The sequence below is a fragment of the Periplaneta americana genome, chromosome 6, assembly GCF_040183065.1.
Source record: "Periplaneta americana isolate PAMFEO1 chromosome 6, P.americana_PAMFEO1_priV1, whole genome shotgun sequence".
NCBI lineage: Eukaryota > Metazoa > Arthropoda > Insecta > Blattodea > Blattidae > Periplaneta > Periplaneta americana.
This window is the reverse complement of record NC_091122.1, coordinates 173,408,680-173,433,641: the sequence shown is the minus strand read 5'-3', so window position 1 is coordinate 173,433,641 and position 24,962 is coordinate 173,408,680. Positions and strand designations below refer to the sequence as shown.

At 37.3% G+C, this 24,962-nt stretch overlaps 1 protein-coding gene across 1 annotated transcript in view; it reads left to right on the top strand.

Annotated features, from left to right (window-relative positions):
• LOC138702055 (carboxypeptidase E-like) overlaps nucleotides 1-24,962 on the top strand; it is a 69,555-nt gene that overhangs the window by 9,038 nt on the left and 35,555 nt on the right. Inside the window, exon 2 of the mRNA XM_069829575.1 lies at nucleotides 7,252-7,471. Coding sequence (XP_069685676.1) covers nucleotides 7,252-7,471 — 220 coding nt within the window. The remainder of the gene's footprint in view (nucleotides 1-7,251; nucleotides 7,472-24,962) is intronic.

The window sequence follows — 24,962 nt, the reverse complement described above, 5'->3', positions numbered from 1 at the left end:
TCAAACCCAAGGCTCAGAAGCAAGAGCTGTGGCTTAACCGCCAAGTTAAGGGAGGGCAATAGCGATAATATTATATTTTTGAACAACAAATTTGTTTTTCTTTTTTTCTATAATAGCTCCTAATAGCCTACACTACTCTACATGTTTCCAAAGTTACAAGTGCGTGAAAGATTGGAAACCTTCCTAATGACGTCATAACCAAAGGTTCGCCGTGCTCCTGAAGTGTCAACTTTTAAAGTCATTTTTCTCCGCTTTTATATGTTGTGCATTTCTATTCATAGAACTCACTAACGCTTTTAAAATTTCTAGGCTAAAAATTTTTTTTTTCTGTATATTCACTTTACCATGCTTAACAATTTCGTGCATGATTTTCTTTTTCAAATTTTCACTCACTCACAGTTTTCTATCCAAGGACAGGTCTTTCACTGCACACCCAGTATTCTCAAATATTTCTTTATGTAACTATCCAACTTAAAAAAGAATAATAAAAGAAATGCTATGATCATTTCTAAAATTATTTTTTTTCTTTGTAATCTGGGACTACTGTATTTAAAAACAAATGAAATCACAGTTCCCTTCCTAACATAGCAGTGGTGCTGTACAAAAATATTCACAGTGACGTGGAGTAACGGTTAGCATGCCTAGCTGCGAAACCAGGTGGCCCGGGTTCGATTCCCGGTCGGGGCAAGTTACCTGGTTGAGGTTTTTTCCGGGGTTTTCCCTCAACCCCATATGAGCAAATGCTGGGTAACTTTCGGTGTTGGACTCCGGACTCATTTCACCGGCATTATCACCATCTCATTCAGACGCTAAATAACCTGAGCTGTTGATAAAGCGTCGTAAAATAACCTACTAAAATAAAAAAAATTCACAGTGACTGAATGAAATTTGCATTAAGAGTAGAATTTTGAAAATTTGCTCCCTCTTAAAAAAAATTGAATAGGCCCAACTCAAAAAAAAAAGTGTATGAAAAAGTCAAATTTTGTTAACTTTATTAGGTTGCTAAGCTACATGGAGTATGTGTACCAAAAATGAAAGCCGTATCTTAAAAAATATAAAACTTTTTATTTTCTGTACAGTACTTCTTTAATTTCATGTTTATATTATTAACCCTGGAGCGGACGCGTAGTCTTTTGTTACACGAGCTGTACAACGAAATTAAATATTACTCACTTGACCTGGCGCGCTGTGTACTTTTTACACGGCAGTGACAATGCTGTAGTTTAATTCAATTTTCTCCTCCTCGCTTGACGACCGAGCAACACAACTTCTCACTACGTAAGCTGAAGAAATACTGATGGAATAGCTAGAAGCTCGCAGAAATCAAAAGCAAACGGTTAAACGACATTAATTCGAACTGTGTGCTTTTACATAGACGCCCCCGCTCGAGGGTTAAGATAACATGAGTGAAATATGCGAAAGGTAACCTACTGTGCTCCACAGTAAATAATGCTGTCATGTCAGAAATGTCAGGCGAGCAAGCAGAACGACAATGTAAACACAAGTGTACGAAGCAGACACAGTGATCGAAGTAGTTCTCTTCAAAACATGGCTTAATTTATGCTGGAAATGTCTTATAGAGTTAATAAACAAAATCTTTTTTTCCTAATGTTTAGGAATAAGCTGTCAGACTATTCGACAGACGCCGATTTAATGTTAAATGAATAATAATAATAATAATAATAATAATAATAATAATAATAATAATAATAATAATAAGTCGGCCTAAGTGTGTAGTCGGTATAGCGCTGGCCTTCTGTGCTCGAGGTTGCGGGTTCGTTCCCGGTCCAGGTTGATGGCATTTAAGTATGTTTAAATGCGACAGGCTCATATCAGTAGATTTATTGGCATGTAAAGAACTCCTGCGGGACAAAATTCTGGCACACCGGCGATGGTCATATAACCTCTGTAGTTGCGAGCGTCGTTAAATAAGCTATAATAATAATAATAATAATAATAATAATAATAATAATAATAAGTCGGCCTAAGTGTGTAGTCGGTAGAGCGCTGGCCTTCTGTGCTCGAGGTTGCGGGTTCGTTCCCGGTCCAGGCTGATGGCATTTAAGTGTGTTTAAATGCGACAGGCTCAGATCAGTAGATATATTGGCATGTAAAAGAACTCTTGCGGGACAAAATTCTGGCACACCGGCGACGCTGATATAACCTCTGTAGTTGTGAGCGTCGTTAAATAAACTATAATAATAATAATAATAATAATAATAATAATAAGTCGGCCTAAGTGTGTAGTCGGTATAGCGCTGGCCTTCTGTGCTCGAGGTTGCGGGCTCGATCCCGGTCCAGGTTGATGGCATTTAAGTGTGTAAAAATGCGACAGGCTCAGATCAGTAATTTATTGGCATGTAAAAGAACTCTTGCGGGACAAAATTCTGGCACACCGGCGACGCTCATATAAACTCTGTAGTTGCTAGCGTCGTTAAATAAACTATAATAATGATAATAATAATAATAATAATAATAATAATAATAATAATAAGTCGGCCTAAGTGTGTAGTCGGTATAGCCCTGGCCTTCTGTGCTCGAGGTTGCGGGTTCGATCCCGGTCCAGGTTGATGGCATTTAAGTGTGTAAAAATGCGACAGGCTCAGATCAGTAGATTTATTGGCATGTAAAAGAACTCTTGCGGGACAAAATTCTGGCACACCGGCGACGCTCATATAACCTCTGTAGTTGCTAGCGTCGTTAAATAAACTATAATAATAATAATAATAATAATAATAATAATAATAATAATAATAATAAGTCGGCCTAAGTGTGTAGTCGGTATAGCGCTGGCCTTCTGTGCTCGAGGTTGCGGGTTCGATCCCGGTCCAGGTTGATGGCATTTAAGTGTGTAAAAATGCGACAGGCTCAGATCAGTAGATTTATTGGCATGTAAAAGAACTCTTGCGGGACAAAATTCTGGCACACCGGCGACGCTCATATAACCTCTGTAGTTGCGAGCGTCGTTAAATAAACTATAATAATAATAATAATAATAATAATAATAATAATAATAACAATAATAATAATAATAATAATTTATTGCTACAACAAAGATAAGTTACATATTTTTTACATATAACAATCACTCTAGCATTCCCAGAAAGTGTACATATTCGTGCTCAGGGGGCATTTCACAAAATTTTAAGACATTTTATTAATTAACACAATAAACAGTAAAAAGAAAAAAAGAAAAAAAAATACAGATATTACAGTAATTGGAACTACTGTATATTTTCTCCCTAAACAATAATTTTATTTGATTTTTTAAAATAAGGAGCATTAGAAAATTAAATGTTTGGTAATTTAACTGTTATCGTATTGTATAGAGCTTTGAACTGGAGTTGTTACTGTGATTATAAGCTACTGTTGTGGAATGAATGAATATTTTTTTAACTACGAAGAGGATTTCACTTGGTGGCAGTTACAGATATCAAAAAAGATAAATAAATGAATGAATAATAATAGGTTACAAATCTAAATTCTTACGAATACATAGGTCTATATACGGAGTAAATACTTTTGTGTACAGATCTAAATACTTGTTTAGTCAACTGTCCAAAGACAGGTTTTAAGCTCATGAAATCGATAAGGTATCACTCATGAGGCAACTAAGCCAGGAGATAAAGGGGTAGGTTGGATAGTTTCTTTCGTCCTCCATTGCATAGGTAACTTGTCCCAACAGGAGATGTGATCTTTTGGAGTACCTGGTATATTTCACGTAGGAATGCAGCGCTAATAGGAACAGGAAAATCTATTTTCTTTCTGGAATTGTTCTGGTTAACCTACATCGATGTAACCTGATATACCTATGCTCGAAGTCTAAAGGGTGATGAGAAATTAACAGGAGAAATATTGGAACGTCTTGCGGTTCTATGTACTATACTTGACGTATTACGCCAGATCTTTCGCACACGGCAGCATCTGTACTCCACGACACCTGCACAACACACACATCTGAATACACGTTCACTTGGCATTTACTTCTCGTATTCGCACAGTGAATACGCAGACATGCTTTTTCTTTATGGATTTTGTGATGGTAATGCATTGACTGCTGTTGAGGAATACAGACGACGTTTTCCCAATCGAAGGGTTTCATCTAGCTGTGTTTTCCCGTGTTTACCGGATGTTATCTGAAACTGACAAGCTAACAAATGTTTCATTAAGGTCGAAAAGAGAAACGATACCGGCATCTGATATGAATTTATAATTCATGAAATCCACAAGAAGGAGAAGCTTAGTAATTTGTCTTGTGTAATTATTTTATTTTCTTATTCAGTTTGCACTTAATTATGAAATAAACTTATTGTAACAACACAAGATGCAGCATTTTCAATAATGTATCATATCACAAAGTTCTAAAACGTAGAAATACGTCTAAACGCCTCTCTCCATTTAAAACTTCATCCATTGAATTGAATTGAAAGAGGAGAATTGGGAGGACAAATTTAAAAGGTATGCAAAACGCGTCCTTGCAAGGGTTTCGGGGGGAGGGGGCTGTAAGAAACTAAATATGTGAGCTCCAAGCCTTTTGGCCACTTGTCTCACTCCGGGTTACGCTGCTCCACTGAAGGATTCGATTGTTATAATGTCTATACCGCAGAAGACATAAAACTCTAGACAATTTTGAGGGGGAAAAACCGAAAATGGACGTAACCTCTTAGGTACCACATAAGTGAGAGGGCGGAAATGTGATCAAGGTGATCACGGGACGGGACGGGACGAGGAAGAAATGGCTGGTGTAAATCTGCACATTGAAAGGAACTGTGTCATTTCGCAGTGCAGGAGGAGTCGAGAAGACTCGTTTGTTTGCCGTTAGGATGGCAGGTGTAGTCTTGCACATTGAAAGAGGCTTTGCCATTTCGCAGTGCAAGTGGAGTCGAGAAGACTCTGTCGTCTGTAGTTCGATGACAAGGCAGGTGAAGGCCGTCAGAAGAAACGCCGTGAATTCTGAATCTGAGAGTCGAAAGGTTCCCTGTCTTTTCGCATTGCGACTAGATGAGTGACCTCGCACATGTAACAGACAATTTTATAGATTCTGAAATAGGGCATTACGTCGTTTGTTAGAAAAGGGGGAATTTATGGTGAAGAGCATATAGGTCCGTGGCCCATTTCTCTTAGGGCTCATCCCGACATTTGTCTTAACGCCTTAGGAAAACCACGGAATACCTTAGGCCGGATGAGTTGTCTCAGTATAAGAGACTAGCCAATTTGGCTTTTAGGTAAGAGGTAGATTGATTTATCCATCAATAACTTCTAGTGCTGCTAATGATTAGGTTTTCTCCGGAGCAGTTGTTTGCGCGCTTTCATTCGGAGTTCTCCGGTTACCTACGATTGATGCCGCGCAGGTTGTATATGTGCTGTGGCGCAGACATACACTTTCCGCTGAGCATTCCTTTAATCGGATCAGGTAGTGATTCGAGTCCGCTGACGTCTGTGTATCTTTTAAAATAAGTTGTAATTTGGTGTTTAATCTCTCTTTTATGTCAATCTCTCTCTCTCTTTCTTCGGCTCTTTTTTTCTTGTTTTGCTTGAAGTGCTACGTTAGATGACAGATATTTTTTTTTTAGTTTTTAAATTCATAGTATAGCCTATGTGGAAAAGTTATTAGTTTTATGTCATTGATCAAATTAATAACATTAAAACTAACTGCAAAAGTAACGCAGAAGTAAAGCTTTTCAGTAGATAATGTAAACATTTGTAGTTATCCTGTAAAACTCGTTTATTCGCAAACAGTTTTTGTCAATTATTATTCCAATCGGTTTAGTTTAACGTAAAATATATTAAGGGAGTTTAAGAATGGAACAAAAGAAACGTGTGCTATCAATGGGTTAAAGTTTACTGTCCAAAATAATTTATTCAGATTCTTCATCGGACAGGATTGTGATCATTGTGTTAAAGGATGTCAGTATTTCAACTGCCTATTCTAAAACGCGCCACTCTTTCCCTGTAATAAAAATATAAGCGGATGTCAACTTAAGGATATTGTAATTATATTATTACCACATGTTTCTTTAGTTTCATTCAGGAACTCAATATTTTAATCTAAACATAAAATATAACTCAAGTTGTCTTTTAAATATTTCGTATGTTTTTTATTGCTTCGAAATAACGTTTTAGAGAAATTTCAAGACTTTTTTTTTTCCTATACTGTGGGCTTTTGGGAACAATAGCACAAAACAATTTAAAAAGAAATCTTATCAAATGTTTTGCGTAATTGTTTTTGTCGGCGCTTTCGTCAAGTTCGCGATTGTGCGATCGCTTCAAATGGTCTAACAAATTCGAAGTTCCACCACCCTTAGGGTAAATTCGCCCACAAAGTTTACAGCGTGCGACTTTATTATTACCTTCAACTAAATTAAAGAATTTCCATGTGACGGATATCCGATTTGGTGCCATTTTATTCCACTCACAGCTACCATCAGTCCGTACGCGTCGGTCGTCCTTGAGTTAACTGTCGCCTCGCTCCGAACCACCGCATCCCTCCGTATGTCCCCTGTTCCACCTACGGTAGTACCGGAGATCACCGGTGGAGAGCTTTATTCGTAATCTCCGATTCCTCCGCGGTTGTAGTCACTCCGGTGAGCAGCACTAATAACTTCCCTACCGTTAAATTTTGTATATGAAGTTAAATCGATGTAGGTTAACCCAAGCTACGTATCCTGAAGTATTTTACATTCCTCCTGAGATACTCTGTACATAGAGACCCTTATCTTTGTCAATGTACTCTCTCGCCAATTTTCTCAACTCTCAAGATTCTAGATACTAGTCCTGAACAGTGACTATGAAGGTCTCATGTTGGTTCGTAAACGTCACAAGAGGGATGTCTGGTGTCGGAAGAGAACGGAGAGTATAATCCTTGAATGTATAAGAAAAAAAATATGATAAAATATTCATTAAACCCTGTATAATCTTTCATGAATAAGAGAATAAAATTTAATTAGCTAAAAGCTAAAGAGAAATCTTTTGAAAGATCGTGTGCGTGATTCCTTTATAAGAGGCCCTTAATTAAATTATGTACGCCCCTAGAGAAACAGTCACTTATCTCTTTATTTCATCGTCAAAAACAGGGACGAGGAAGAGGGTGAGGGGGGTAAAGAGATTACATTCAGGGTGTCGCTTCTCATACCCTGATAAATTATTATTATTCTGTGATATGAGGCCTAATACAACCAATTATATTGTAGATTAGGGCAACAAATTTAATTTTTTTTATGGAGAACTGAAGATTCTGTTTCGTTTTTGCAGGTTCTGGCTGCTTTGGCAACTGAGTCCAGGTGCGAGTCTGTGTCGGAACAAAGGCTCGACTTCAGGCATCACGACAATGACGAGATCCCGAGAATCCTGTCTTCGATTCACGGGAAGTGTCCCAACATCACGCGGATCTACACCCTGAGCGAGCGCTCGGTGCGGGGAGTTCCCCTCTATGTGATCGAATTCTCCACCACGCCCGGCTACCACCAGATCTGTGAGTTTCTTTCATTCCACATTTCAACTAACGATGCTTTCTGTTGCTCAGGTTCTTCGGCACCGAGTAGATTAGGTGTAATAATAGGAATAAGGCAATATGAACGTATTCTATGTCTGCTTTGAAAGAGCATTGTATAATCCTCTTTCCTGTAATTATTATGACACTGAAATTATTAAAATTTCAATTATATAGATAATAACAAGAATAATATGAAGTAATTAACGAGAAGGCTTCGCGTTGCTAATTTAAATGCGGGGAGTATGAAGGCAGAAAAGAAGGATTCAGAACCATAGTGGGCCAAGCGCCATTTATTAAGAACGGAGAAAGCAAGGGTTAAAGTTAAGTGAATACCATATAATTTAATGAAGATTGACATATCATTCAGTTTTAATGTGCTATTACTTGCTATATGGTTCAATCAATTATGATATTCATTTGATTTTAACCCTTGTTTTCTCTGTTTTTAATATATGGCGCTTGGCCCACTATGGCTCTGAACCCTTCAAATGAAAAGAGATATCAAGATTTTAATTCAAATCTCAAACATCTTTACAGTCCAATTATGCTCATAATAACAATCACGAACAGCATAAACTTTTCACACAATTATAAAAGGATTCAATGAATTCCCTGTTACTTTTTGTTATTCCTATGTACGTTCATGAAAATAAAAAATGATCAACTTAGAAATGTTTCATGGCGGCCATGCAGTACAGCTGTACCGAAGTTTTGCATCATAATTACTATCTTTACTTTGTTTATGAGTCCACTTACTTTTTTCCCCTCCCACACTTTTAGAACGAACCTAAACCTATTCTGCCGGTATCTGTTTCTAATCTAGATAATAACTTGGGAAACTTCCAAATACACGAATTTAACAACGAATAATTTTCCAGGTGCCCGCGGCATATATGTGAACAGATAAGGTAATGACTTGTTGTCGAAGTGTCTCGTAGCTTAATGGTATAATGTTTGTTACTTGCCGGTACGACAGAAAAGTTACCGTGTTCGAGATCCGTTCATTGCTTAATTTTATAAGTAAGGGCTCTAGACAAAATTTTCCTATGTTGAATTTCTACACTGAATAATCCCTGCAGTTGAATGCGTCGTTAAATTAACAACTACTACCACTACAACTACTAAAACTACAACTACTGCTGCTACTACTATTACGAGTAGGCCTATGGCCTCATCTCGCCAAATACCATCTCGCTATCACCAATCTCATCGACGCTAAATAACCTCGTAGATGATGCAGCGTCGTTAAATAACCAAAAAAAAAAAAGAATAGAATGCAGGAAGGAGCGTAAGTAAAGTGTGATCTGGGAAGTGAACTAACAGATGGTGGATCTTTAAGATCAGTAAGGAGAAATTGATTGTTTGGAGTTTTTTTTTTATTTACATGCTATTTTACAACCTGTGTTTTGCCATAGGCATATCACAAGATATTTACATTAGTGGTGACTACAATTTGATTGTTTAGCGTCTATTCTTGAAGTGTGCGGAAGATGTTGCTGATGAAGTTTGTGACGGCGACAGTGTTGATGTGGAACTTCAGTATCTGGGGCAGCGTTTGGGTTGTTAGAACACGAGGCCGCTCTCTTGAGTACAAGAAGCATTCTGTCAGAAGGTGTCTTGCTGTCTGAGGTGACTTTTCTGGGCAGTTACATAGGGGAGATGGTGCCTTGTTGATCCTGTGAAGATATGTACGGAAACAACCGTGGTTGGTCAGGAATTGGGTGATAATGTAATTAGGCCATAGGGATAGAGAGAGCCTGTGGTGGATAGAGGGTATGAACTGTTTGGTGTGATGTGCTACCTCGGAGTTGATGTAAGTTGCATTCCAAATGTTTATGTAGTAATTTTCCAGAAGTTGCTTAGCTCGAGACGTAGGGATGGAGTTGTAGGCTATAGTACTTTTATAACTGGCAGCTATCTTTGTTAAGTTAATAGCGAAATTACAGGAGTTATTATTTAAACAGATTGTCAGGATTTTATATTAACAGCAGGAAAATGTAGTAGAAAGTTGTGCTGGAACCCATGTCCAGAAATGTGGTGGTATACCGTAACAGATATAAATGTTGACGACAATAAATAAATAAATAAATAAATAAATAAATAAATAAATAAATAAATAAATAAATAAATAAATAAATAAATAAATAAATAAATATTCACTACTAAAAGCGCCGTTAAATGGACAACTACTTGGAGAGGCAGTTTTACTCCTCGGAGCTCATTAGTGTAGCGGCTCGTATCACTGACGTGGTTAAGGCAAACATTTGTCTGTCGATACGGGCGTGCATTATGCAACAACGAGATCTCGTGACTAACATCTGTCTATTTTATTGACGCCCCACGTACCGGTCCAAGTAACCAACTCCTTTCTTCGTCTGACACGAAAGCTTATGCAAAGTCGATCGACAGAGAAATGCTTCTCCCCCTTGCTCTTCATAACCCACCAATCGCGTGTTAATTTCATTCATCGTGGAAATAAGAGATCCACCCATTTATTCGATAGTATTCCTGTACTTATTTTTGTTACCAGTCTTTCATGCCACGATGTATAGTGTAGCGTAATTTAATCTGTTCTTCCAATATAATCGTTTCATTTCAAGCAAAGAAACTTTAACCGTTTAATAGTACCGTATGTATTTTTTTGGTCGGTTAGTTTTTTATTTTATTGGGCTATTTTACGACGCTGTATCAACATTTAGGTTATTTAGCGTCTGAATGATATGAAGGTGATAATGCCGGTGAAATGAGTCCGGGGTCCAGCACCGAAAGTTACCCAGCATTTGCTCGTATTGGGTTGAGGGAAAATCCCGGAAAAAACCTCAACCAGATAATTTGCCCCGACCGGGATTCGAACCCGGGCCACCTGGTTTCGCAGCCAGACGCGCTGACCGTTACTCCACAGGTGTGGACTCGGTTAGTTAACGACGCTAAAAGAGAGAGAACATGAAAAATTTAACAAGTTTATGAGTTATGAGGGAAAAGCTTCATCACTGCACAGTGAACTGCCACCATTATGAATTTCGAAAAAATATATATAAATAATTTTTTTAAATCGTAAATATATATATATATATATATATATATATATATATATATTTCATATAGCAGAAAGACAGTGTTTTACACAAACCAATTTTCATTAAGGTACAAGATACAGTAATGGAGGAAAAAAATGTTGAATATTTCCAAAATTTTACTTCTGTAAGCTGTATCTAACCCCTTAAATAGAGATGATTGTGACGATATTATTGTTATTATTATTATTATTATTATTATTATTATTATTATTATTATTATTATTATTCGTCGAAACTTATCAACTTTTTCAGTTCTTTCTTTTGTAAAAGTATGAACTAGATTAAACAGTAATACGACGGCACTCTTTACTTAAAATGACAATAATTAGACACATTTATCTGTATGATAACAAGAACTGTGTATTAAGGACTCAGGATAGTTGTCAGAGTTACACGGCAATCAACTTGTATTTGTAGACTACATAATTTATGTTTACTGGTAACAGTATTGTATAGTTACATGTTTGTATTCTATGAATGTCAAGTAATGAACACATTGTATCTCTATTATTCAAATAAACTAATTATTTGTAAGATGTAGGTCGCAGTATCGAAGGAAACTCCGCGTATTGAACTGTTTACGACGTCATAAGCTTTACTGTTGTAACGGATTCACCATTTTACTGAAGAAAGAGGTAACGCTTACGGTGTTGTCGAATGTATGGTTTCAAGCATACGAACGATAAATCCAATCTGCTGAGAAGTATAAAGGCTCATTCACAATAAAAATTAAACATAACGTAAGCATTAACTTAAGAATGTAAACGTTACGGTAAAATCAAGAAATCATACCATCATTCACGATGGGAACATAAAGATAACAGCAAACATACTTGGTAACCATGGAAACATAACAACGACGCCATTTCCTCATATTCTGTCGTATACTTCAGCGCTCCACGATTGTGTACTGTTTGCAAATCACTTAAGCATAAGCATGAAAGTTTGGAGTTTGCAAACTTTCATGTTAACGTCTTACGGTAATGTTTATGTCAATGTTTATGTGAATCATTGTGAATGATCCCATTTGGTAGCCTGGGCGCAAACTTCTGTGTTTATGTTACAGTTATGTTTAATTTTCATTGTGAATGGCCCTTTAAGCTGTGTAAAGGAATGGAGTAAATAGTAGTAGTAGTAGTAGTAGTAGTAGTAGTAGTAGTAGTAGTAGTAGTAGTAGTAGTAGTAGTAGTAGTAGTAGTAGTAGTAGTAGTAGTAATAATAATAATAATAATAATAATACTTCAACTGTTTTCAAGTATGATTTCTTCCTTCCGTCAGAAAAGAAAAGAAAAGAAAAAAAAGAAAAGAAAACAAAAATAAATTGAATAAAAAAATTAATGGTGTCTTGCAACGATCTTATCACCAAAATTCTAATCTCCAACGCAAATCGAAAAGGAACAAGGAGAAAGGGATGAATACTCGTCAGTATAGGTATGATGAAATTCAATATCTATACTACAACCAACGACGAAAAGCTATTAGTAAAGTAATTCAGAAAGATGATCGTTTCTGCAACATTAACGTTAAAAATATTACCACACATTTCCAAACTTGTCGACCTGGTTGGCGAGTTGATATAGTGCTGGCCTTCTATGCCCAAGGTTGCGGGTTCAATCCCGAGCCAGGTCGATGGTATTTAAGTATGCTTAAATGCGACAGGCTCATGTCAGTAGATTTACTGGCATGTAAAAGAACTCCTGCGGCACAAAATTCCGGCACATCCGGCGACGCTGATATAACCTCTGTAGTTGCGAGCGCCGTTAAATAAAACATAACATTTTCCAAACTTCCTTTTCTACTCCTAATGCATATATACTGGAAAATTACGACTCTCCACTTACTCACATCCAACAATTGGAATTAAATTAATGATACTTTCGATGACTCTACACAGTGTCATAACATTCTCCATACACAGGGAATGCCAGTTTAATGTGCTCAATGTGACAGTCTTAGAGGGTCAGATCAATGTTTTTTTTTTTTTTTTTTTAAATTTTTAGTAGGTTATTTTACGAAGCTGTATCAACATCTTAGGTTATTTAGCGTCTGAATGAGATGATGGTGATAATGCCGGTGAAATGAGTCCGGAGTCCAGCACCGAAAGTTACTCAGCATTTGCTCGTATTGGGTTGAGGGAAAACCCCGGAAAAACTCAACCAGATAACTTGCCCCGACCTAGAATCGAACCCGGGCCACCTGGTTTCGCGGCCAGACGGGCTAACCGATACTCCATAAGTGTGGACCAGATCAATGAAAGCGTTCTAATTATTTCCTATGCAAACGTTGCATCATGTCCGTCGTCACATGACAGGCGTCGACAATGCGGACTTGCAAATGTTGGTGAGTCCCAGATTTTCTTCTTGTAGACCTGCGACTTAAGGTGACCCTAGAGGTAAAAATCAAGGGCTGTGAGATCTGTGGAGTGGGTTGGTTATATTAAGCATATTATGTAACATTTTTAATATGAACCGATATTTCCAATGTATGGTGACTTTTGGGACACACTGTATACCCAATTCAGGCTATGAAAAAAATGGCAGTTAATACTGCTCCTGGTCCTGATCGAGTTATTTTTAGAGCTACAAATGATGATCTAGCCATCAATATCGTCTATTATTGCCACAAGAATGTTTCGCACCGGAATTGTTCCTACACTGTTTAAGAGGGCAAGAACAGTCCTTACCTACAAGAATGGTGACGACACCGAGAATAATTGAATGAGTGTTGGATAAAAACTTAAGATCATTTATAACATTCAATGAGAATCAAAGGGGATTTTCTAGCTCACCTGGCTGTGTAATAAACATGTACATTTTAAGTTCCATAATTCAATCTGCCAAAACAACACATAATGATGTAACTATTGTATTTCTGGATATCCCTACGGAAGGCGTTTAATAACATAGGCCACACTCACTTATGCAAAACCCTCTCTGCCACTGCCGCTCCTTCTAAACAAACTCATTAACTCAAATGGCTCTTCAGAAACTTGAGGAAATTGGTTTGGATGTCAATATACAAAAGTCTTTTGCTATTATTATAAGATAGGGTAAACTATCTGCTACACATCTTGATATTTTCACTGATCTTCATACCGAATCCATAAATTAGTGCATTAAATATTCAGACCTCACTTTTTCTGATGTTCTTGTCTTCGATTCCGGGAGAATCCCACTTCAGTTAAAAGACAAGTTGGATCTGCTCTCCTCCTCACCCTAGTTACATCCGCATCAGAAATTTAATATTCTAAAATCTTCAATATTTAATATACCACTTTTCCTCTATTCCCTCCGATAAAATTGCAAATAGATTTGATAATAATGTAGACAAAATGGTCAAAACGGCATTAAAAGAAATATTTGGTTTATCTACTGATACTCCCGACTCAGTGCTTTACATTGATAGACCTACTAGGTTCAAAGGTCTTGGCTTATTATAACATTAGGGCTAAGCATGTAATTAGATATTGGTATTATACACTCAGGGACAAAAAAACCGGACACTTCTATATTTGCTTGTATTTTGTTGCCAATTATTTCAAAATGAAACAAAACCCATTTAAACAAAATAATGTTTCATTTAGCACCTTATACGACAACATTTGAAAAAAAATCTCTGATGAGAACATTTTCAAAAAATTACAAAGGGCGTATAACTATGGCATCGTTTGGTCTAACTGTTTTTTCATTTTATGGTGCCTTAAACATTAAAAACTCTTTTTAGTAACGGGTATTACCCCCTCTGGCTTGAATAACTGCATCCATACGTCTTGGCATGCTCTCAATTTGGTTAGCAATGTCTTCTTGAGGAATAAATTCCCATTCTTCGCCAAGTGCTCGCCTCAACTCTTGTAACGATTCTGGTCTCGGTCGTCTATTCTTAACACACCGTCCCAGCATGTCCCACATGTGTTCAATTGGGTTCATGTCTGTACTCCTTGCTGGCCATGGAAGGACATGGATTCCCACTTCTTGGAGATAATCTCCGACCGCATGGGCAATATGCGGCCGTGCATTATCATGCATTAAAACAAAATTATCGCCTACAAATTGGCCTAATTGCACAACATGATCAGCCAAACATTCATTTATATACCTATCAGCTGTTAGTCTTCCATTTTCAACAAAAACCACTTCTTTACGAGCATCCGTACACACTCCTGCCCAAACCATCACTCCACCACCTCCATACGGCACATTTTCGGAAATGCAACACTGTGAAAATCGTTCTCCCCTCCTTCTCCAAACTCTTTCACGTCCATCAGGTGAGCACAGATTGAAACGGGACTCATCGGTGAACAGAACACAGCTCCACTGTCCATTTCTCCAATCCCTGTGATCATTTGCAAAACGCAGTCGTTCAACTCGATGCATCCTGAGAAGTCTGGGACCAGTTGCAGGTCTACTTGATATCAGTCCACTTGCTTTCAACCTCCTTCTAACTGTTTTGGCCGAAATTGGGCGTCCATGCATGTTAACAAATTGCTGGGCTACACTAGTAGCTGGCAGGTTGCGCTCCCTAAGAACTCTCAACACCATATACCTGTCTTCATTTGGATTTGTAGCTCTTGGACGACCCGAACCTGATCTTCTGGTATATTCTAGGGTCTCTCTATACCGTTTTATGGCATCATAGGTTGTGCTTCTAGCCATATTCATAACATTTTCAATGTAACGTACACTGCGTCCATCATCGTAAAGGGCTACAGCTCGAGCCACATCTTCAGTCGCATCTTGTTTTAAGACAAATGTTACAACCCCACTTAAACTCAGAAAATGTAAAAATAAAGAAATAACGAATGATAACGATAATGAAGCACAAAATGGTTGAGACAAAATTGTTATAGCTGAGACTCCGAAAGCAAAATCGGAATATTTGGTTGTAATGGCTTGTTTATAAAACAAAAAACAATCAACAATGTATACACGTCTCCATAACAACAGATGGCTACCATAATATTGTATGAGAAGATAATGTTTTGCAAAATACCAGCAAATATTAAAGTGTTCGGGTTTTTTTGTCCCTTAGTGTATGGTGTATATATATATATATATATATATATATATTACTAAAATGTGTTATATTTCATGTACATCATTTCCGGATAAATAGACTTGTACCTGTATATAAAGAATATGAAGAAAATCAATCTTAACAGTTTAAGAAAAAGAGCTCTACAATTCTGCACAGACAAATTATTTGATATCGACCATAGGAACATTTTTCCGGGATGCTGAAAATGCATAGGTACTTCAAATAAGCCTACAGGCAGTGTGAAAATAAAAGGCTATGCATTATTATTAGTATTATTATTATTATTAATGTCCCGCGCCGTGGCGTCGTGGTCTAAGGCATCCTGCCTAGGACTCGCGTTACGGAATACGCGCTGGTTCGAGTCCTCATGGGGGAAGAAATTTTCTCATGAAATTTCGGCCAGTATAAGGGACCGGTGCCCACCCAGCATCGTGATGCACTTGGGAAGCTACGATAGGTAGCGAAATCCGGTTGTGAATGCCAGCTAAAACGGCTGGGGGGGATCATCGTGCTAACCACACGATACCTCCATTCTGATTGTATGATCGTCCACCTCTGCTTCGGCATGTGGGCGTGAGGCCAGCAGCCGGCTGGTCGGTCTAGAACCTTCACAGGTTGTAGCGCCACGGATTATAATAATAATAATAATAATAATAATAATAATAATAATAATAATAATAATAATAATAATAATAATAATAATTGTCCCGCGCCATGGCGTCGTGGTCTAAGGCGTCCTGCATAGGACTCGCGTTCCGGAATACGCGCTAGTTCGAGTCCTCATGGGGGAAGAAATTTTCTCATGAAATTTCGGCCAGTGTAAGGGACCGGTGCCCACCCAGCATCGTGATGCACTTGGGAAGCTACGATAGGTAGCGAAATCCGGTTGTGAATGCCAGCTAAAACGGCTGGGGGGGATCATCGTGCTAACCACACGATACCTCCATTCTGATTGTATGATCGTCCACCTCTGCTTCGGCATGTGGGCGTGAGGCCAGCAGCCGGCTGGTCGGTCTAGAACCTTCACAGGTTGTAGCGCCACGGATTATAATAATAATAATAATAATAATAATAATAATAATAATAATAATAATTGTCCCGCGCCATGGCGTCGTGGTCTAAGGCGTCCTGCATAGGACTCGCGTTACGGAATACGCGCTAGTTCGAGTCCTCATGGGGGAAGAAATTTTCTCATGAAATTTCGGCCAGTGTATGGGACCGGTGCCCACCCAGCATCGCAAAGCTACGATAGGTAGCGAAATCCGGTTGTGAATGCCAGCTATAACGGCTGGGGGGGATCATCGTGCTAACCACGCGATACCTCCATTCTGGTTATATGATCGTCCACCTCTACTTCGGCATGTGGGCGGGAGGCCAGCAGCAAGCTGGTCGGTCTAGGCCCTTCATGGGCTGTAGCGCCACGGATAATTATTTATTATTATTATTATTATTATTATTATTATTATTATTACTACTACTTACTTACTGGCTTTTAAGGAACCCGGAGGTTCATTGCCGCCCTCACATAAGCCCGCCATTGGTCCCTATCCTGAGCAAGATTAATCCAGTCTCTATCATCATATCCCACCTCCCTCAAATCCATTTTAACATTATCTTCCCATCTACGTCTCGGCCTCTCCAAAGGTCTTTTTCCCTCTGGTCTCCCAACTAACACTCTATATGCATTTCTGGATTCGCCCATACGTGCTACATGCCCTGCCCATCTCAAACGTCTGGATTTAATGTTCCCAATTATGTCAGGTGAAGGATACAATGCGTGCAGTTCTGTGTTGTGTAACTTTCTCCATTCTCCTGTAACTTCATCCCTCTTAGCCCCAAATATTTTCCTAATTATTATTATTATTATTATTATTATTATTATTATTATTATTATTTACACAATGCATTTGAATGCTGCATGAAAGAAGACGTCATTAGAATCACTCATATCTCTTCACGTACTACCTTTGTGTGTGAGCGCTACGTCACAAGTTCACAACAGAAGCATAACGGTACGATTACATTATCAAGTTATCTTACGCCTCATAATCGTATTGTTTAATGAGACGTGTAATTTTCTTTCAGATTTACGGCAACATTAACGGTCATTAAGAATCAGAGCGAACGCAGTTAAGTACGAGTTACTAAAACCCCCACAACAGAGGGAAGAGAAAATATAATCCGCCCGTAACGCTTAACCTCATTGCATGTTGACTAACTTCAAGGAGTGTCGGAAAGATCGCACATTACTGAGAACAACGATCCCATGTGTACGAGCTTGACGTCACTACATTACTATGGTAACCGGCTGAACAAATAATATTGCTGTACCTCATATGTTCCACTTGATTAACTCTGATAAGAGGTATGCGGCCGAAAGTGTCTGACGTCACAGTACGATATCTGCGTCACAACTTTGGACCGATCGAGCCGTTATTAATTTTATTAATCTTCTTGTTTCTTTGAAGCTCGAAGATCACAGAGTTGTCACAGTTACGTCAGTGCTTTATTTCAGAAACCTTTTGAATTACGGAGATGGTGAGATGCTGTGATTGACTTTGATAATGTTAATTACAGTTTGATACTGGAGCTGGGCATTGGGCACCGCAAACCGACGTTCTTGGAGAATGCGTACCTCTCATTAGCTTTGTTAGTAAGGGACAGGATCTGTTGCTGAGGCAAAATATTACGCAGAAAATCGTTTGTCTTTTTACTGAATTGAATTGAAAGAGGAGGAGTGGGAGGACAAATTTAAAAGGTATGCAAAACGCGTCCTTGCAAGGGTTTCGGGGCTGTAAGAAACTAAATATGTGAGCTCCAAGCCTGTTGGCTACTTGTCTCACTCCAGGTTACGCTGCTCCACTGAAGGAGCTCTAGAAAATTTTGAAGGGGAAAAACCGAAAATGGACGTAACCTCTTAGGTACCACATACGCGAGGGGACGGAAATGTGACCAAATTGACCACGGGACGGGACGAGGAAAAATGAATGGTGTAAATCGGCACATTGAAATGAACTGTGTCATTTCGCAGTGCAGTAGGAGTCGAGAATACTCGTTTGTTTCCGCTAGGATGGCAAGATTAATCTTGCACATTGAAAGGAGCTTTGCCTTTTCGCAATGCAAGTGGAGTCGAGGAGACTCAGTCGTCTGTTGTTCGATGACAAGGCACGTGAAGGCCGTCAGAAGAGATCTGGTCGCAATGTGCTTTTTTATTTCAAATTCGCTTATTTGTCTATAATAGGCAGTACAAAATTACAGTCACTTATGTCATGAAGAAAAAATTACATATACAGGCTAAATTCAAGATGTAAATGTAAAAACAAAAATTAAAAAATAACAAATAGATATCAATATTATTTTATTTCGACTATCTTAAATATTTTAATAAAAAAAACGTTTATATATAATGTAAGAAAAGCTGAAATGTAAATCTCACATTTTACATATTTCATTGAATTTAGAATACATTCTTAATAGAGATGAACAACGATCGAGAAAGCAAGACTAACAGCGCCCGCAAAGCCGAAAACCCGCACAACAATGATACGTCGCGTCGTTGACGTAAAGACTGCTTGTGAATGTTTCGAGACGTCGAGATTGATCACTCCCGAAGTCTCGAACGTGAAGCAGCCTTGAATCGCCACAGTTGTTTATACCTGACTGAACTTTTATCTACTTTGGCAACTGTTATATATGTATAAACAATCAAGTAGCCTATTTGAAACATCATCTCTACCTTTCAGTGTATAATAATCCGTTCCCCAATCTTTATTTAATTACTAGGCTCTTATTAAAAGGCTAGGAATTTTGTTTTCATATGTTTGAGATCAAATTTGCAATCTCAAGTAAAAAGATAAGAACGTTATGTTTTACATTTCTTAGAAATGCAAATTTATTTGAGAATTGCTTTTGTTAGTGTATCTAATAATTAGTGATTTTTTTAATTTGATGTTCTAGCGTTAAGTTGGATTTGTGACAATATTTCGCTATTATCCAGTAGACTGTTGAATATTTTATACAATAAAAGTTACTCAGCAAGTAATCTGCGACTGGCAAGATACATTAAATTAAATTCAGTAAGTAGACTTACTTACTTACTGGCTTTTAAGGAACCCGGAGGTTCATTGCCGCCCTCACATAAGCCCGCCATTGGTCCCTATCCTGAGCAAGATTAATCCATTCTCTATCATCATATCCCACCTCCCTCAAATCCATTTTAATATTATCTTCCCATCTACGTCTCGGTCTCCCTAAAGGTTTTTTTCCCTCCGGCCTCCCAATTGGCACTCTATATGCATTTCTGGATTCGTCCATACGTTCACTAAGTAGACTGATGTACGAAATTTTGTGATATGTATTTTTAAAATAAAGATATCTTGAAAATCCTTTTTAATTTTTAAATTTGATTACTATATGATTAACAAATGGAATATCAAATTACTGAGGTACCGTGTATTCCAATTTAGAGCGTACATGACAATTAAGGGGTTTGAACCCGGAACTTCCCGAACGCTTGTCTCACTTATCATCTTGAAATTCTTACTATGTTTTCTTTATTTATGCCTCTACTTTGTAAATGTAATAATGTGCTTATATGTATTTCGTCAGGTACTGAAATAGTCCTTTCTCCTGTAATTATTTAAATTATTAATCTACATATTACACAAATAATTAATATTGTTTATTTGCTTATTATTCAATTTATTTTACTTTATATCCCTGTGTGTTTTTCATTTGTTTGTCACCCATCCATTTATTTATTTATTTATTATCTTTGTTGACTGGATGTCATGGTAACGAATTCAAGAGAAACGTATTTTATAATGAAACTGTCCCACACAGAACTGACACTAAATTTATTAAAGCAATTCCTACGTAGGATTATGAACAAGGACTCTCACTAATTGAATGGGACTGGAATGTTTGAATTTGAGACAATAAGAGAGTTTTCAACCCACACAGCGTTTCCAACTGCTGTATCTATTCCTCTAACGTAATTAGTAAATAGTATCACGAACAGGAGAATAAAATATCACAGATTATTAAATTCCACACCACCACACCGCCTCGCTGTCGAAGAGAATGGTTCTGTTTTGCAATATACCGAAGAACCAATTTGTCGGAACTGCTAGTGTTGTAAGCTACGACTGTGTTATTTAAGCCGTTTTACCATACATTTGATTCATAGCAAAATGCTAATCTTTGTTCCATTTGTATTCTATTTTTTGTCCAGGGAAAATACTCGTATTTTATTGACTGATTTATAGCTTAGCCAATTTGAAGAAGTAATCTGCAAGCAAGAATATATAACATAACGAAGCTGTGTTGGAAAGAGTGGGTGAAGAAAGAATGATGCTGAAACTGATCAGAAAGAGAAAAAGGAGTTGGTTGGGTCACTGGTTGATATGAAACTGCCTACTGAAGGATGCATTGGAAGGAATGGTGAACGGAATAAAGGTTTGGGGCAGAAGAATATATCAGATGATAGACAACATTAAGATACATGGATCATAGACCTATGTGAAGACTAAAAGGAAGGCAGAAAATAGAAATGATCGGCGAATACTCGATCTGCAGTGAAGGATCTGCCCTTGGGCAGAGAACTATGAACGAATGAATGAATAATTAGGCCTAAGATACGAATTTTTGCGAAATGCGTCGAACGTATGAAGAAAACATGTGTCATCTTCATGTCACAATTTTTCTAACTTCAAAATAAATTTTATTCGGTGCCTTATTTTATTCTACAGACATCTGAACCTTCTATACTACGTTGAACGTGTTACTAAGAGGGAATAAGTTTCTACAACTTGGACAATTTTAAATGCTGATTAAAAATGGCAAACTTATTCGGTGAAGTTTCACAGCATACATTTTATTCTTCATTACAGAAATCAATGAGAGACTTGGACTCTCACTTTGAGGGAGAATAAGGTGCTTAGAAAAATATTTGGGGCTAAGAGGAATGAAGTTACAGTCAAATTTTGCCAGCCACAAAACACATTGCACTTTTCTTTGGACATCCATCTTGTACAATTAATTGTAACAATGAAAATTATTGCATTTCTTCTGTTGTTGCCGTCTTTTGTTTCCTTCAATATCTCAGACTTACAGACAAAAAACTTTGAAAGTTTTATTTTCATCTGGCGCCAATATTACACTTCTATCTCTATTCATTTAAAAAATATAATCCTCTCAAACCTCACAATGACTTTTGGGACAGACTGTACTAGGAAAGTAAGTTATCTCATTTAATAATAATAATAATAATAATAATAATAATAATAATCATCATCATCATAATAATAGTCCACATCTGTGGAGTAACGGTCCAGAGATTTTCCCTCAACCCAATTTGAGGAAATGCTGGGTAACTTTCGGTGCTGGGCCCCGGACTCATTTCACTGGCGCTAAATAACCTAAGAAATTGATATAGCGTCGTAAAATAACCTACTTAAAAATAATAATAGTAATGGGAGGAAGTTAAACGCAGTATAGATATAGGGAATGCCTGCTATTATTCGGTTGAGAAGCTTTTGTCATCTAGTCTGCTGTCAAAAAATCTGAAAGAATTTATGAAGCAATTATATTACCGTTTGTTCTGTATAGTTGTGAAACTTGGACTCTCACTTTGAGAGAGGAACAGAGATTAAGAGTGTGTGAGAATAAGGTTCTTAAGAAAATATTTGGGGCTAAAAGGGCTGAAGTTACAGGAGAATGGAGAAAGTTACACAAGGCAGAACTGCACGCATTGTATTCTTCACGTCACATAATTAGGAACATTAAATCCAGACGTCTGAGATGGGCAGGACATGTAGCACGTATGGGCGAAACCAGAAATTCATATAGAGTGTTAGTTGGGAGGCCGGAGGGAATGAGACCTTTGGGGAGGTCGAGATGTAGATGGGAAGATAATATTAAAATGGATTTGAGGGAGGTGGGATATGATGATAGAGAATGGATTAATCTTGCTCAGGATAGGGACCAATGGCGGGCTTATGTGAGGGCGGCAATGAACCTCCGGGTTCCTTAAAAGCCAGTAAGTAAGTAATTAAGTAAGTAAGTAAGTAAGTACGTAAGTAATAATAATAATAATAATAATAATAATAATAATAATAATCATCTATACTAATAATAAATCTGTAGCCGAAATTTTTCTGGTAATTTTCGATTTTCCAAAAATAATTGGTCCTAACATATACAATTAACCACCCTGAAACCGAAAATCGCTTTTTTGAAATATTTGTTTGTATGTCTGTCTGTCTGTCTGTCTATGTTTGTTACCTTTTCACGCGATAATGGCTGAACGGATTTCGATGAAAATTGGAATATAAATTAAGTTCGTTGTAACTTAGATTTTAGGCTATGTGGCATTCAAAATACATTATTTAAAAGGGGATTATAAGGGGGCCTGAATTAAATAAATCGAAATATCTCGCTTATTATTGATTTTTGTGAAAAATGTTATATAACAGAAGTTTCTTTAAAAATAATTTGCGATAAGTTTTATTCCTTGAAAAATTTTGATAGGACTGATATTTAATGAGATAAATGAGTTTTAAAATTAAAATAACTGCCATCTAAGGCCGTGTAATGAATTTAAAAACAAATGACTTCGTCTATAAGGGGCCTTGGACAGCAACAATCGAAAGCTATGAAAGATAGCCTACAGATAATGTTTCTGTGTTTGTATGAAGTAATATCAGAAGCTAAATTAACCGATTTGTATAATTAATTATTATTTCACCATTGGAAAGTGTAGTTTCTCTAGATGGACATATTGTTATAATGTTATTACAGTAACTTCTGAGTGAATCGAGGACAGGTAAGATTAAAATAACTTCTTATGCACATAAAACTTGATAGGCTATTCTGTACATTCGTTTCCTGTATTTCCTAAAATAATTTTTATGACCAAATGAGTGGTCTGTGGATCAAAATGATCGCATTTTAATTATGCAAATACAATTTAAATTAAGTAACATAATAAACGATTTACCCTTTTATCAAACACGAATGTTCCCTGGATCAAATGTCCTATTTTAATTATGTAATTACTTTATATTTATTTCTAACGGGTGCAGCGGAGCGCACGGGTACGGCTAGTAATAATAATAATAATAATAATAATAATAATAATAATAATAATAATAATGACTTATTTTATTAAATATTTATTAATCTATTCCTAACTACAATTGCTCGGAAATGCATGGGTAAAATGAAACCTTTCGTGAAATTATATGTGGATATTTCAATGTACAGATTAAAAAACATGTCTATGGCAAGAGCAAAAGGAATTGAAAATAAATTCAAACACTAAATGCACTTCGTCTGCAAGCCGGCTCGTCCCTGACTATGGCATTTAATTTCTAGAATTACTAACAACATCGCGATGCTCTGACATTTCAATTTATGATATTTAATTAAATTCGACTCCGGCTTCTCGCTACGGAAAGGAAGTTGGAAATGCATTCAGAGAGGAGTTTGTGCTGTTTTAAACTTGTCGTCCGCTTCCAGCGCTGTATACAAACCAATTCCAGTAGTTTCAGTGATTCTGTACGTAAAGTAGAAACTTATTCCGCGTTAATAGAATTTTTTTCTCTTCGTCGTCCTCTCCAGTTCTAATTAACATCATTAACAGTACCGTCAGCCTTACTATCAAACACAAGGATGGGTCGTAAGTCTGTTGCTGTGTCACTAAATTGAAATATTCAAAATTATTCCAGACTTTATTTTTGGTCTGAAGATTTCCTTCTTTCGACAGATCCATTTATTTATCCTTTTTAATTCGTTTCAGCCATCTCTGGGCTACGATTACAGAACTTCCTTCACTTTCTCTGGTAGTAACGGGGCTATTTTGACTTTTCTGGTTACTTTGACAGATTTCGGAGCTCCTTTGACGCTACTTACTTACTTATTGGCTTTTAAGAAACCCGGAGGTTCATTGCCGCCCTCACATAAGTCCGCCATTGGTCCCTATCCTGAGCAAGATTAATCCAGTCTCTACCATCATATCCCACCTCCCTCAAATCCATTTTAATATTATCTTCCCATCTACGTCTCGGCCTCCCCAAAGGTCTTTTTCCCTCCGGCCTCCCAACTAACACTTTATATGCATTTCTGGATTCGCCCATACGTGCTACATGCCTTGCCCATCTCAAACGTCTGGATTTAATGTTCCTAATTATGTCAGGTGAAGAAAACAATGCGTTGTGTAACTTTCTCCATTCTCCTGTAATTTAATCCCTCTTAGCCCCAAATATTTTCCTATTCTCAAACACCCTTAATCTCTGTTCCTCTCTCAAAGTGAGAGTCCAAGTTTCACAACCATAGAGAACAACCGTTAATATAACTGT